The sequence below is a fragment of the Bos indicus x Bos taurus genome, chromosome 26 (assembly GCF_003369695.1).
Source record: "Bos indicus x Bos taurus breed Angus x Brahman F1 hybrid chromosome 26, Bos_hybrid_MaternalHap_v2.0, whole genome shotgun sequence".
Classification (NCBI taxonomy): Eukaryota; Metazoa; Chordata; class Mammalia; order Artiodactyla; family Bovidae; genus Bos; species Bos indicus x Bos taurus.
Window position 1 is genome coordinate 35,548,757 of NC_040101.1, and position 16,510 is coordinate 35,565,266.

The following is a 16,510-nucleotide window of genomic DNA, read 5'->3' on the forward strand; positions in this document are numbered from 1 at the left end:
AAGTACTATATGCACATGCATATTTCAGGTAAACTACCATAAAGTCAAGAATACAAACCTTCAATAGCAAGACCACTGTTTTTGCCTCTAGAGGGCGAACTTGGTCTTCTGAAAAACTCTAGACAAGAGAGGTTACTTTTAGACTTTACAAAAAAAAAACCGAGTTAAAATTTAAGACGTCCAGATAGCAAAGATTCCCAAACTTTATTGGATTAACAGCAACCTTAGTGCCTCAGTAATTATTATTGGCACCCCCTAAACCAACAGAAATACCCAGTTATTCTGTTTAATGAGCAGTATGTCCCAGTACTTAGTAGCCATTTGAAAAAATACACATAAATTAAAAGAAAGCTTTACTGCATTCTTAAATAACCACAATTAATTACTAATTGGGGCATGTGTGCCTTTTGTGCAGCGTACAATTTCACAAATCTTGAAATAAGACTGGACACCATCACCTTCATTTCCTGTTCCACACTGATTTTTGCACAATATCTGATTTTTACCACAGCAAACTCAGAAAAACCAGATTCACAAAGACACAATGTCACAGAAAGTAATGTATTTCCATTTTATGTTAAAACTGTGTACTACCTCAAGCTCTCAGGCAGCACCATATCCAACAAACGGTGGAAGAGTATTACTGAGTTTGCCATAGTTCCCATCAGCATTAGCCACTGCAGCACATGGGGGACCCTCGGCACACAGCTTTGGAATCATAGCACTTTAGTGTTAAGTCTGAGCAGCATATAAACTAGTCAATATTTTAATTACTTGAAAATGAAATTAACTATAACAAATGCTATTAAAGATATAAAAATTATGTTCTTATTTACTTGGGAAACCAGTTTTTCCTTTCAGCAATAAAAAGAACACTATTAAATCCTTATAGGAAAATATTTTCCCAATTTAAATGACGATTATTGTTTTCATGGTGATTATTTTTATAAATGCTGGATGTGCTAAATTTGATAAACTATAATTGGAAGGAGATAAATAAGACATTTATCATTCTATCTCCTTCTGAGGAGTAACTTCTCTGAACTTAAAAATGCCACAAACTGATAAAGGAGTCTCACTGTTGTCCAGTCTCACGGATCTCCTATTACTGAGAAGCACAAGCTAAGAAGTCAAATAACACATGAAATTCTTAAGAACTCAAGAATATGGATATTAAGAGAGGTAACAGAAGAACTGGCTCCTAAATTACTGGAAATAGAATATATACCCACCCATCTCACAAAGTCCTTGGTAGAAAATCAGAAAATGACCAAGGAAATTTTCAACCTCAAAATATATCAGTTCACAACTACCCATCATACATAAAAGCTGTGCCACTGCAAATGCTACCATGTTCAATTAGAAGTCACAGTATGTGGTGAGAATGGTTTACTGAGAAAATTTTAAAAAAGAAAGAAAAAAGAAGACACTATCCAAGGAATAACTAGGAAAGAAAATCAGTGTTCTGCTACTATCAATAATTGTCACAACCATAAAATATAATTGAAAATATACGTCATGCTTTAAAAAAAAAACTTAAGATTACTACAAATATCTATAGTCACAAAATTTTGTATGTTAAAAAAAATCAATGAAAGTAGAATATGGTTATCTAGAAGAGAATCTTTGGAAAGCAAGACAAACCGCATGGCTATATTAGTACTTACCTGCTGAATGATTTTGGAAGTTTTCTGAAGATTCTCTCTGGGAGGGACTTTACCAAATAATTTCCAGCCAGGAGCACTATGTACAACTGATTTGAGTTCTTTTGTCCTTTTTGGGAAAAGGTTTCTGAAACACAGAAAAGTTACATGAATTGTGCTTCTGGTAACCAGGGAACTACTTGAAAAATGGTAGATGTAAATAAAATGTAAACATTTGCTTTGAACTAGCTACAAAGTGTACTAGAATTGACTATACATGTATTATACTTGACAGTAAAAGCCAAAAATCTGAGAACAAAAAAGTTAAAGAGAACTTGTATAAAATAGGTAAAGGATTAAGCCATACAATTTTTGTGGGAAAATACTACTTAATTATTCTCTGTAACAATTTGTTAGTGTTTGAAATAAAAGAGTATCTATTGAGCCTATTCCTATAATATATGTATATGCAAACTGTTTTTCCTAGGCAAGTATGCACAAGAAAAGCTTACTGTGAAAGGGCCAACATGTAACCTAGTAAGAAAGTTATTTCTCATTGACAGTCTAAACAAAAATCTGCATAAGGAACAAGGATTTTACTTATAATCACCATGCCCTTACCAACCAAATTAAGTATATATTGTACATGTAAACAGGAGTGATATTCAAAATATGTATACATCAATATGGCATGCCAGGGTACCACAGACTAATCAGAAAGGTACAATGAATCCAACTGAATATAAACACTTCATATAAGCTGTGATATAAATATTCACTAAGAAAATTTAAAATTTTTACATACAAACAGTCACAAAGTATTTGAAATCTCAAATAACTTGGTTTATCTATACTCAAAATACATACATACATCTGTTCTTAAAAGTACATTATTGTGATAAGAATGGGATAAATTTTTAATGCATAATGTTAAGGCTATTCTTCGAGTTTAGAAAGATATCAACGGACTCCTACAAAATATGGGTTAATCAATAATAAAGAAATACTTTCATTTTCCTGATTGTACAGTGGAAGTGAATTGATAACTTTTGATGACAATTTAGACTAATTCCTACTTAGGATACTCTAAAAGTTTCATCTGAGACCATATATAGTTTACTCAGTTTCCTATTTCATAAAATATCTACGTTTTCAATAATGATTACATGAAGGACTGGTATATTTACAATACAGTTTCATGCCTCAAAGGATGGCCTATTAATTTAAATACTATTTTATACCTTGTGTGCTGCTCATCAATTTATTGCCTCATAGCTCCATTATGAACCCTGCAGTATACGCTCTGTGACAACATGGAATTCCTTTGAGGATTTCTCCTTTTAAAATAAACATGAAGCTGTTACACTTTCTCAGTAGAGAGCACTGAAGGGACACAGCAGGAGAAAGGGGCTCTGGTCTCCTGTGGTTTCCAGCTGAAGCAGAGTGGGTCAGTGGTTTGGTGTGAGGATATCCAGTAGAATTCTGCTCAGTCATGTGCCCAAGTCCCTCAGCAAACTTGCAGCCTCAGCAACTCAACTGGCAGATGGCTTTCCTGTAGTCCTCTTAACATGTAAACTGGCACCCCAAAGGCTTCCTGCCAGCACTGATGCACTAATTCTCTCTGTAAGCCCCACACAGCTCACTTGTACTCCCCAGAAAGTTCTCATCAAGCTATGCTTCCCCCACAAGCCTCCATGTGGCCTGCCTACACACCTTCCAACCAAGGTTTCCCATCCAACCATGTTAAACACAGGGGAAGGACCTTTGACACCAAGGTTTATACAAAGAATTCTTGCATGAGACATCAAAAGCATGATCTATAAAAGAAACACTGATGAACCAAGCTTAAATTGAAACACTTGCACTTCAAAAGACATCACCGATGCAAAATGAAGTAGAAGGATCTAGAAATCAGTGTCTCCACCAAAGTAAAATTTGAGCCAGAAAGAGCAATTGGAATCAATCATTTTAGAATTTCAGAACCTTATCAGAAATTTATAACCACCAAGGGAGTGCATGAAAGGAGAGGCTGCTGATCTTCCTTAAGTGAAGAGCATGGGTGAACCAACTACCATCAACTGTTCCTCAGCCCTTCCCTCCTGCAGCAGTGGAGACAGCAGCTTGCTGGCTCCAGGAGGAATAGTTTCTAGAACAGGCAGCAGCAGCAGCTTCCATTGGTGGTATCTATTAGAACATTAAAAAAGGGTACATTTTTTGACCCAGATATTTAAGGAAATCTTAGTCAGGCCACCAGCTAACTGCAGGAAATAACAGAACAGAAACTTGTGACCACACACAAAAAGGATTACACACTTTGCAAAAACAGTTTGGAAATAACACAAACAGATGGCTCTAGCCTTCAATGAACAAAAATCTGCAGTCACTGAGAACTGAGAAAACAGATTTATGCGGTTTCAACATAATAATGCTCAGAATGTCCAGGTCTCAACAAGAAAAGAATTATAATACATATAAAGACACAGCAAAGTATAGACCAGTCACAGGAGAAAGAATTTGGCAAAAACTATTCCTAAGGAAGTTGAGACAATGAGATTACTAGTCAAACATGTTACATTAACTGTCATAAATATACCCAATGAGCTAACCAAAACTATGAACAAAGAATTAAAGGAAATCAAGCAAGGAACAAAGTGAGAATATCATTAGAGACATTATATATAGGAACCAAACAAATTCTGGAACTGAAAAGTAGAATAAAATTTAAAATTCACTAAAATAGTTCAACATCAGATTACAGCAAGCAGAAGAAAATATCAGCATGTAACATGACAATAAGACAGTTGAACTTATTCAGTCTCAAGAGCACAAAGAAAAAAGAATGAATAAAAATGAGCAGAGCCTGAGAAATTTGTACAACCCTATGGCATATACTAGCATATATACTATAAAAGTTCCAGAATCAGAAGAGGAAAAAAAAAGGGAGGTGGCAGAAACAATTTTGAAGAATGGCTAAAAATTTTTCAAATATGATGGAAGACACAAACCTACACATCCAAGAAGCTCAACAAACTCCAAGCAAAATAAATTCAAGGAGATATACACAAAGATACATTATAGTCAAACTGTCAAAAGACAAAGAGAGAATTTTGCAAACATCAAGAGAGAAGCAACTATCACAAACAATCTATCTTCATAAGATTAACACCTGATTTCTCATATGACATCTTGTAGGCCATAAAGTGTCAGGCTGACATAATTTAAAGTTCTAGGGGAAAAAAAAAAACTATCAACTGAGAATTCTATATGCAGCAAAAATCTATCCTTCAACAATATAGGAAAAATGAAGATATTTCTAGATAAACAAGTTAAGCGTGCTCATTCCTAACAGATATGCCCTACAAGAAATGTCAAGAATTCTTCAGAATGAAGTGAAAAGTAGCTTAAAACCATGAGAAAACACTGGTAAAATTATTTACACAGGTAAATGTCAAACCCAGTATTATTGTACTTTTCTGTTTATAACTCCACATTTTTTCCTATGTGATTTAAAAGGTAAATGCATAAAATAATATTTACAAATTTATGTTATTGGGCATACAACATACAAACATGTAATCTCTGACAATAACAATATAAATGAGGAGGTACAGAAATGTATATAGTTAGCACAGTATTAGTACACTAATGAAACTGGTTTATATGCTAATGAAATTAATTCGGTATAATTCAAACCAAGTTGCTTTAAGTTTATGATGTCAATTGTAATCCCCAAAGTTACCACTAGAAAATAACTTTAAAATATACATAAGAGAATCAAAATGGTACACTAAAAATTCAACTAAATACAAAAAGTAGTAAGGAGGAACTGAGGAACAAAAAATATATATAAGACATACAGAAAATAAACAGCTAAATGACAGAAATCCTTACTCATCAACAACGAATTTAAATATAAGTTGATTAAACTTTTATTAAAAGGAGAGTGACTGGCAGACTGGATTAAAAATACTATGTATGTTGTCTACCTGGGTGGCACAGTGGTGAAGAACCCGCCTGCCAATGCGGGAGATGGAAGAGACAGGGTTTGATCCCTGGGTTGGGAAGATCCACAGAAGGAGGGCACGGCGACCCACTCCAGTATTCTTATCTGGAGTATCCCATGGACAGAGAAGCCTGGTAGGCTACAGTTCATTCGGTCACAAAAAGTCAGACACAACTGAAGTGACTTAGCAGCAGGCACATGTTGTCTATAAAATATTCACTTTAGATAAAAAGATACAAAGAGGTTAAAAGTAAAAAGATGGAAAATTATATTGAAAGCAAATAGTAACCAAAAGAGAATGCCAGTGATTATATTATTGTCACATAAAATAGATGTTAAGTCAAAAAGGTTACAAGAAGCAAAAGAGAACATTATGTGTTGGGGCAAAGTTTAATCCAGCAAGAAGATATAACTACTATAAACATTTTTGTTGTTGTTAAGTAGCTAAGTTGTGCCCAACCCTTTGGCGACCCCACAGACTATATAACGCACCAGGCTCCTCTGTCCATGAGATTTCCCAGGCAAGAATATTGAATGGGTTGCCATTTCCTTCTCCAGGGGATCTTCCCAACACTGGGATCAAACCTCCATCTCTTGCATTAGCAGGTGAATTCTTTTACCACTGAGTCACCAGGGAAGCCCAATTATAAACATACATACACCTAACAACGGAAGAAAAATACATGAAGAAAAACTGACAATACTGAAGGAATAGGCAGTTCTACAATAACTGGAGACTTCAGTACCATAGTTTTAATAAAAAAAAAAAAAACAATCAGGTCAGAAAGGAAATCGAAGACTTAAACATTAAGTAAGTTAGACCTAATAGGCATATGCAGAGCATCCCACTCAACAACAGTAAGATACACATTCTTAAGGATACATGGAATATTTTCCAGAATGAACAATATGTTAATGCATAAATGCTTTAATAAGTTTTAAAAGATTAGAAACACACAAAGTATCTTTTCCAACCAGAATAAAATGAAATTATAAATCAGTAACAGGAAGAGGAACTTCTCTAGTGGTACAGTGGTTAAGAATCCATCTTGCAATGCAAGGGACACAGGTTCAATCCCTGGTTGGGAAACTAAGATCCCACATGCCATGGAGCAACTGAGCCTGAGCACCACATAACTGAGCCCTCGTGCTCTGGAGCCACTGTGCCACAACTAGAGAGTCTGTGTGCCCCAATGAAAGATCTCACATGGCACAATGGAGATCCTGTGTGCCGCAGCTGAGACCCAATGCCCACCAAATAAATAAATAAATAAATGTGTCAAAGATATATATATATATATATAAATATAAAGAAGAAAACTGGAAAATTCACAAATACATGGAAACTAAACAACACAGTCTTAATAACCAATAAGTGAATAACCAACTTAATAACCAATAAGTGAATAAATTAGTCAAGAAATTATAAATTAGAAAACACTTAAGATGAACTGAAACAGAAATAGAGCATATCAAAACTTATGGTATACAACAAAGGCAATGCTAAGAGGAAAGTTTATAGCTGTAAACACCTATACTTAAAAAGAACCATACCTCATATCAATAATATAACTGCACACCTGAAAAAAAAAAAAAACTAGAAAAAGAAGAGCAAACTAAACCCAAAGCTAGCAGAAGGAAGAAAATAGTAAGGATTAGAGTGGATAAAATGAAAAAGAGAATTGAAAAACAATAGAAAAAAATTTTAAGCAAATTTTGTGGAAAGATCAACAAAGTTGACAATTTCCTAGCTAGACTAAGAAAAAAGGAGAAGAGTAAAATTACGAAAAGCAGAAATGAAAGGGGGATATTACTACCAATAAGGGGGATATATGAATACTACGAACAACTGTTCACAAACAAATCAAATAAATGAAATGGAAAAATTCCTAGAAATACACACACTACCAAAACTGACTCAAGAAACAGAAAATCTGTTGAGGCAATTGACTCAATAGTCAAAAACCTAACAAAGAAGAGCTGAAGAACAGATGGCTTCACTGGTGAAAAATCTAACAAATATTTAAAGAAGAATACCAATCTTTCTCAAATTCTTCTAAAACAGTGAAGAGGCCCAGAGTTACTCAGTTTTCCTAGGTCTTTCCCATGTATACATATTATTAAATTTTTGCTTGATTTTCTGGAATCTAAAGCTAGAATAATATTTTATATTGGACGGGCAAAAACTAAGAAATATGATAATATCAAATGTAGAGGGAAAGGAACACTGAGGAATTTATGTTGGTGTAATCACTTGTTCCAGTTGCATACACTATACTACTGTTGAGCATTATACTTCTAGCTACATACTCCAGAGAACGTTACGGACATATGCACTAGAAGACATATAAAGAACATTCAAGGCAACATGTTCAAGAGAGCAAAAATCTTTTAACAATTCAAAGATCCACTGATAGAAGAATAGAAAACTTAAGTTATGCTAATTAGTAAATGCAATATTATTCCACTGTGAGAATGAACCAAACATACATTCATCAACATGGATGAATCTTAAAAATAACGAGTTTAAAAAGAAAGGCAAGGGGTGGGGCAAGATGTAGAGTTCACATAGTGTATCATTTTTATAAAGCTCAAAAACAATAAAAATAATAAAAAATTGGGCAAAAATAATTCCATAAAACATCAAGGAAATTCAGGATAGTTGCTACCTCTTAGGGGTGAGGAGGATAAAAAGACACTCATAAGGTAGTATATTTTCAATAGTAGTGTTGGTAATGTTCTGTTTCTGAGATTGGACAAAGGGTTTACCAATGTATACCAGGCATCATAATTCACATATCTGTTACATATGTATTTCTTTTGTATGGCTCAAAAAAAAAAAAAAAACACTAGTTTTTATTAAGCTATATAAAACTAATGTACCAACTGGAACTCCCTTGTAACTAGAGAGCACTAACTAAACCAATTAAAAGATTTCATATTCTTAATGTATCACTAAGGAGCTATAAAGTTAGCCTTTGCCTATAGTTTTAGGCATCCACTTTTGTCACAAGCTTAGACAAACTTCTTTGGGCCAAAGTTGATAAACATTTCGGACTGTAAGCATTCTGTAAGAGTCAATTTACATTCATATATAAATTTGTCTTCATCATACTGAGTTAGTTATTTAGTCAGAAGCCTTCACACTAACAATTAGCTCTTGCAGGTGCGGGGAGGGTGGAATCTACAATGAACAAGCGGTTTTGTTTGTTTTTCACAGCTATTGATACCATCAACTCCAATCACTGACAAGAACGAAATCTTTAATTACAACTTTAACAGTTTCAGATCTAAAAATCTATAAATTGCTTTTCTCCTCACAACAATGCACGAACAAGGCAGTGCCTGTAAAGTGAAAAACATAGCTTTTCATTCTCTAGAATTGCAGGGTTACATATATAATTAATTAAAGCACCATAAAGTAAAAGAACATAAGCATTATTTTTTCAAACTCAGTGAAGCACAGCTTCAAAGAATGTCACCTAGCTGAGAATGCAGACAGAGCAAAAGAATGAGAGGACCACAAATGTAAGATGTGATTATACCAGAGGACAGTGATAATGACAGATCAGAAAACTCATGTGCAGAGTTTTACAAGGAGTTTTTGGGAGTGCTTGTCTCTATAACCTTTAGCTACAATTAGATACTGTAATTACAACCAAACACATTCTCATGTGAAAAGCTAGAGGCTATACATATCGACACTGTCCATTAGATCTCTGTAAGTTACAGAACAGAACCCTTTACAAATCACAGACAAAATGTCAAATATACACAAAGTTTTGAATAAATATTGTTAGAAATTATTCTGAATCATTAAAAAATGTTATGCATGTGTATATATATATATATATGTTTATGTGCAAAATTAATTTACAAGAATATTTTGAACTTCCAAAATTAAAGTCAAGGAATAATAATTTTTTAAATCAAACAACAGTTGGTCTTTCAATGGATGCAATTTCTGAAGAATCTTGCTATGACTGGCAGGTATACAAAGGGGAAAAAAAGCAAACAACAAATAGATAACTCCAACAATAAAAAGTCTGCTTATAATATGTATTATAGTACAATATTATAATAAGACCAGAATGAAGCTTAAATTTTCATTAAATCATAAAAACAAACCAAAACCAAGTATCTTATATTCACATATCCAGTAAAATTTGGCTACTCTAAGAGATTGTCATAAAATAAATATGAACCCACAGGTATCCAACTGCAAAGAAAGGACATCAGATAATGTTTCACAATAATTTCTTATGCCACTAATAACTTTTGGATTGGGTTTTCAGGTTATCCCTTGCCATGAAAAAACTATAACATAGCTAAATGGCATACATCTTCAATGAAATATAATTTTAAAATATTGTTACAAATATATAGAATGATATTAAAATGACATTACAGACTAAATGGGCTTCTACTTGCTAGCCTAGGAAGAAAAATACCAGTTTATCAAATCTTAAGGGGACAATACAATGAAAAGTTACAAAAATAGACAAAAACGTCCCATACTCTGTTGTTCTTCTCATGCGCATTCCTGTGCCACCCACCTGCCCCAATCCACCATCAGGAGACTGAGAAAGTGGAGGTCTCAATGCAAATAAACATGTGGGCAAAAGTTCCTCCTCACCAGTTTTGCAAACTAAAGACAAACTGTCTTTGTCTGTCTCTTCCCCTCGCCTTTTTCCCCCCTCCCAAGACATTCAAAGTTCTTAACTTTAAAGCAACAGTAAAGGTTTCTTAGCAGAACAAAACTGCTAAATGTGTTCAAGAACCCACACTTAAAAGGGGACAATTCTTTCACGCTGAATTGGAGGTAAAGCCTGACTGTATGAATGAGATTTACACATCAGTGTTGGAGGACAGAAGTCATTCATTTTGACTGCTTCCTGTTTCAGGAGAGTGGCAGGGCAGAGGGACATTCCTAGCATCTCTTTTCTCCCTTATGCATCTCCAACTGAGGAGATAAAATTTTGCTGACAGACATTGTTACCAAATGGCAGAAAAGATACTGTTTGCTCTATTTTTCTAATATGCAGGCTGTTTTCTCTGCACCCCTCTACCCCCATCTCTACAGGAAAGGCCTGGTGTGCTAGCCTTTCACAGTCACTGAACTGACTCAGTTCAGCTCCTTGTTCAGTCGTGTGTGACTCTTTGAGACCCCATGAATTGCAGCACGCCAGGCCTCCCAGTTCATCACCAACTCCTGGAGTTCACCTAAACTCATGTCCATCGAGTCGGTGACGCCATCCAGCCATCTCATCCTCCTGTCCTCTTGTCATCTCATGTCCTCCAGCCATCTCATCCTCTTGTCCCCTTCTCCTCCTGCCCCCAATCCCTCCCAGCATAAGGGTCTTTTCCAATGAGTCAACACTTCACACGAGGTGGCCAAAGTATTGGAGTTTCAGCTTTAGTGTCAGTCCCTACAATGAACACCCAGGACTGATCTCTTTCAGAATGGACTGGTTGGATCTCCTTGCAGTCCAAGGGACTCTCAAGAGTCTTCTCCAACAGTCAGTTCAGTCGTTCAGTCGTGTCCAACTCTTTGCAACCCCATGAATCTCAGAACACCAGGCCTCCCTGTCCATCACCAACTCCCGGAGTTCACCCAAACTCATGTCCATCGAGTCAGTGATGCCATCCAGCCATCTCATTCTCTGTCGTCCCCTTCTCCTCCTGCCCCCAATCCCTCCCAGCATCACAGTCTTTTCCAATGAGTCAGTTCTTCTCATGAGGTGGCCAAAGTACTGAAGTTTCAGCTTCAGCATCATTCCTTCCAAAGAAATCCCAGGGCTGATCTCCTTCACAATGGACTGGTTGGATCTCCTTGCAGTCCAAGGGACTCTCAAGAGTCTTCTCCAACACCACAGTTCAAAAGCATCAATTCTTTGGCGCTCAGCCTTCTTCACAGTCCAACTCTCACATCCATACATGACCACAGGAAAAACCATAGCCTTGACTAGATGGACTTTTGTTGACAAAGTAATGTCTCTGCTTTTCAATATGCTATCTAGGTTGGTCATAACTTTCCTTCCAAGGAGTAAGTGTCTTTTAATTTCATGGCTGCAGTCACCATCTGCAGTGATTTTGGAGCCCAAAAAATAAAGTCTGACACTGTTTCCACTGTTTCCCCATCTATTTCCCATGAAGTGATGTGACCAGATGCCATGATCTTCGTTCTCTGAATGTTGAGCTTTAAGCCTATTTTTTCACTCTCCTCTTTCACTTTCATCAAGAGGCTTTATATTTCCTCTTCACTTTCTGCCCTAAGGGTGGTATCATCTGCATATCTGAGGTTATTGATATTTCTCCTGGCAATCCTGATTCCAGCTTGTGCTTCTTCCAGCCCAGCATTTCTCATGATGTACTCTGCATATACGTTAAATAAGCAGGGTGACAATATACAGCCTTGACGTACTCCTTTTCCTATTTGGAATCAGTCTGTTGTTCCATGCCCAGTTCTAACTGTTGCTCCCTGACCTGCATATAGGTTTCTCAAGAGGCAGGTCAGGTGGTCTGGTATTCCCATCTCTTTCAGAATTTTCTACAGTTTATTGTGATCCACACAGTCAAAGGCTTTGGCATAGTCAGTAAAGCAGAAATGGTTTTTTTTTTCTGAAACTCTCTTGCTTTTTCGATGATCCAGCGGATGTTGGCAATTTGATCTCTGGTTCCTCTGCCTTTATTAAAACCAGCTTGAACATCTGGAAGTTCACAGTTCATGTATTGCTGAAGCCTGGCTTGGAGAATTTTGAGCATTACTTTACTAGCATGGGAGATGAGTGCAATTGTGCGACAGTTTCAGCATTCTTTGGCATTGCCTTTCTTTGGGATTGGAATGAAAACTGACCTTTTCCAGTCCTGTGGCCACTGCTGAGTTTTCCAAATTTGCTGGCATATTGAGTGCAGCATTCTCACAGCATCATCTTTCAGGATTTGAAATAGCTCAACTGGAATTCCATCACCTCCACTAGCTTTGTTCGTAGTGATGCTTTCTAAGGCCCACTTGACTTCACATTCCAGGATGTCTGGCTCTAGGTCAGTGATCACACCATCGTGATTATCTGGGTCGTAAAGATCCTTTTTCTACAGTTCTTCTGTGTATTCTTGCCACCTCTTCTTAATATCTTCTGCTTCTGTTTGGTCCATACCATTTCTGTCCTTTATCGAGCCCATCTTTGCATGAAATGTTCCCTTGGTATCTCTAATTTTCTTGAAGAGATCTCTAGTCTTTCCCATTCTGTTGTTTTCCTCTATTTCTTTGCATTGATCTCTGAGGAAGGCTTTCTTATCTCTCCTTGCTATTCTTTGGAACTCTGCATTCAGATGCTTATATCTTTCCTTTGCTCCTTTGCTTTTCAGTTCCCTTCTTTCACAGCTATTTGTAACGCCTCCTCAGACAGCCATTTTGCTTTTTTGCATTTCTTTTTCTTGGGGATGGTCTTGATCCCTGTCTCCTGTAGTATGTCAGGAACCTCCGTCCATAGTTCATCAGGCCCTCTATCAGATCTAGTCCCTTAAATCTATTTCTCACTTCCACTGTATAATCATAAGGGATTTGATTTAGGTCATACCTGAATGGTCTAGTGGTTTTCCCTACTTTCTTCAATTTAAGTCTTAATTTGGCAATAAGGAGTTCATGATCTGAGCCACAGTCAGCTCCTGGTCTTGTTTTTGCTGACTGTATAGAGCGTCTCTGTCTTTGGCTAGCTGGATACATTTAGAGTTAGGAGGTACAAAGGCGTATCTTTCAACTCAGATTTTGTGAGTATTAAAGCTGATGTTTTGAGGTCCTATTTGTGTCCATGTCTTTCTCTCTTCTAGTAACAAACCCATATGGGCTGATAAAGAGCTGTTCTCCCTCAACTCCAACTGTCAAGTCTACAGGTTGGGTATCTTATTGCCTCAGATACACTGGAAACATTAAAACGATGTTTTCTAGTTTGGGCTTTTTCATGTTTGCTTTTCATTCTATGACACATTTTGTCAGTGTGTACAGCGAACAAGGAGTGGCAGTAGTAATTCATCTTTCCATTAAAATCACTCTCCACTCCAATCAACACTATGTTCACACACACAACAACCTACACACCAGAGACACAAACACACCGTCTTCTATTCTCTGCACCACTCACGTCCACTCTTCATAACAAAAAGAAACTGAGAAAATCTGGAGCAACAGTTAAGAAACAGCACTAACTCAAGAAATACCAGATCAATGTTTCTATATTGCCGAAAATGTAAAGAAAAAGAAAAGAGACACACCACCACCAACAACAAAATAACAGATGTGGGGATAAGAAGAGGAAGAAAATAAAAAAAGGCCAAGTTTTTCCTTTAAGTGGTTTTTATAATAAAGGTTGATGAATGGCTTTTACTTGTTAATACCTGTTAATACCTGCTTCACATATCTGTTTCATTTTTCTAAGATTTCGTCACTTCTTTTACCACCATAAAAGAGTTAAAGATGATATAAAAGAGATCACTTGCCTACTACTCCTTATTAAAGGATATATATAGCTAACCAAAAAGGGCCACAGCTTGTTCACACCATGTAAGTTCTCTGCTCATGATTTCTAAAGTAGAATCTCCAGTACCTGGGTCTTTAAGAATTGGCAAACCCACTTATATATCTGAGCAAAAACCATATAAATTCCATATTTTCTCAGACTATGGCGTCCGACAGTTACAGGAAAACTGTGACTACATAATCCTGAACCTTCTTACCACCAACAATATCATCAGCTCTAGTAAAACAACACTGTTTTTGCCTAATATTTACATACATATGACTTTTTAAAACTTTTTAGATTCATTAAATAAATTCTAATCATCATTTAAATGTAGTTGTACATTAAAAGGGGGCTAGAATACTTTTCAAAACAGGAAAAAATTCAACTTTAATCAAGAGAGAAAAATCAGCTTAAAAAACTGGAAATCATGACCTGATCTTCAAATTCTGTCTCAGCAGAAGTTGGACTTCTGACCACACAGCAACTTCCTGGACTTTGTACTTAAGTTTCCCTAAAGTATAATAGAAGGCCAAAAAGAAAACATTATCTAGTGAACATGGAATGCTACAGTTTGACTACATAATTAATTCAAAGAATTATAAGTACTGTCTCTTTAAAACACAGTTCTTTGGCTACCCTTGAGTATTTTGGATTAAAGATCTGGCATGAAGATTACTTACATTCTTTCCAAACCTCAATCATTTTTCACTTGAAAAACACTTTCAGCTGACTAGATGCAAAAAAAAGTTTGCTGTTTTTTTTTTTTTTTTGCAAAATAACTTAGGCTTTTTTGAATTCCAAGAATTTTCTTTTAGGCCCGTTTCTGGATCTTGTCTTTGTCATTATTACAAATCCTAAAAATCAAAAAATAATAGAGAATTTTACTTAATACCCACTGTTTAACTAATCTAAATACTGCCACAGATCAGGACTATCAGAAAAGTACAAGTTTAAAAATAAAATTTAAAAAAAATAAATAACAACAAAAAAAAGAAAAGTACAGAATTAAGCATCATTTATTCTTTGTAAAAAAACAGAAACAGAATTTCAATGCTGAAAGTAAAGGTTGTAATTCTTTTTTTACAGTATTTCAGAGCTGTTAGGGACCTCAGCCAGAAACCAGATTAAAGGTTCTTAATCAAGAATCAGTGCACCTACATGAACAGACTAGAGGAGGTCCATGAGCCTCCTCAAGCTCTATGTACAATTTAAAGTAAATGATGTATTCACAAACATTCTTCTTGGGCAGCTATCTATAGCTTTCATCAAATGTTCCAAGTATTCAATGTGTCACCCGACCACCCCCAAGAAAGGTTCACGAGCCACTTCCCAAGGTCACATAAATAGTAAATGTTGGAGCCAGATCTCTCACGCAATTCCTCTTTTTTCTAATCACACTCATCTTGTTCACATCCTCCATAGAACAATCACAACATAACAGCTTCCAACTATGCCTGTTCCCTTTCATCCTACACATTGCCAAAATGCTTCCTGATATTCATTTAAACAATACAAACACATACATTATTTTCTTCTTTCTCCTGTTTTCATGTCAGCAAGTCATCTTATGGTATGTGTTATTTCTTTTAGTAAATAAGTTTCAGGCAATATCTTACTGACAGAGATCTTTTTATTCTTCTACTTCCCTGAGAGCTCAGTTGGTAAACAATCCTCCTGCAATGCAGGAGACCTCACTTAGATTCCTTGGTTGGGAAGATTCCCTGGAAAAAGAATAGGCTACCCACCCTAGTAATCTTGGGCTTCCCTTCTGACTCAGCTGGTAAAGAATCCACCTGCAATGCGGAGACCTGGGTTTGATCCCTGGGTTGGGAAGATCCCCTGGAGACGGGAAAGGCTACCCACTCCAGTATTCTGGCCTGGAGGATTCCATGGACTGTATAGCCCATGGGGTCGCAAAGAGTAGAACACGGCTGACCAACTTTCACTTTGCAGGGAGAAAACACAATTGAATACAACTAAGGAAGGGAAAAATAATTATAAAAATATCCTTGCTTTTGTGCTACATACTACACATCATGTATCAAAGTTTCATGAAGAGAAATTGTTGCGTTAAGCCCAGTGTAGTACCTAAGACATTCAGAGAAAAGATAGAAACCACTAGAAGAAAAGAGGAAGGATACAGGAAAGAACTTTTAGGAGAAGAACATGAGCAGTAACAAGGAACAACATAAGTAAAATATGAGCAAAAACATTTCAGTCATCAGGAGGTAAGATATCTTTTAACCTCTAAGAGAAATTTGGGGGGACTTCCCTGGTGGTCCAGTGGTTAGGATTCTACACTCTCACTGTCAGGGTCCCAGATTCAATCTCTGCTGGAAGAATAA

General features: G+C 36.2%; 1 protein-coding gene across 8 annotated transcripts in view; it reads right to left on the reverse strand.

The window, feature by feature from the left end:
- The window catches only part of TBC1D12 (TBC1 domain family member 12), a 119,493-nt gene that overhangs the window by 51,724 nt on the left and 51,259 nt on the right, over positions 1-16,510 (reverse strand). For 4 of the 8 annotated variants that reach the window (XM_027529260.1, XM_027529257.1, XM_027529261.1 and 1 more), the window contains exons 2-3: positions 1,668-1,791; positions 59-118 (exon numbers count right to left, since the gene is read on the reverse strand). In XM_027529260.1, coding sequence (XP_027385061.1) covers positions 59-118; positions 1,668-1,791 — 184 coding nt within the window. Of the gene's footprint in view, positions 1-58; positions 119-1,667; positions 1,792-16,510 lie in introns of those variants that run through there. The other 4 variants (XM_027529258.1, XM_027529265.1, XM_027529264.1 and 1 more) reach the window with 1 other exon arrangement.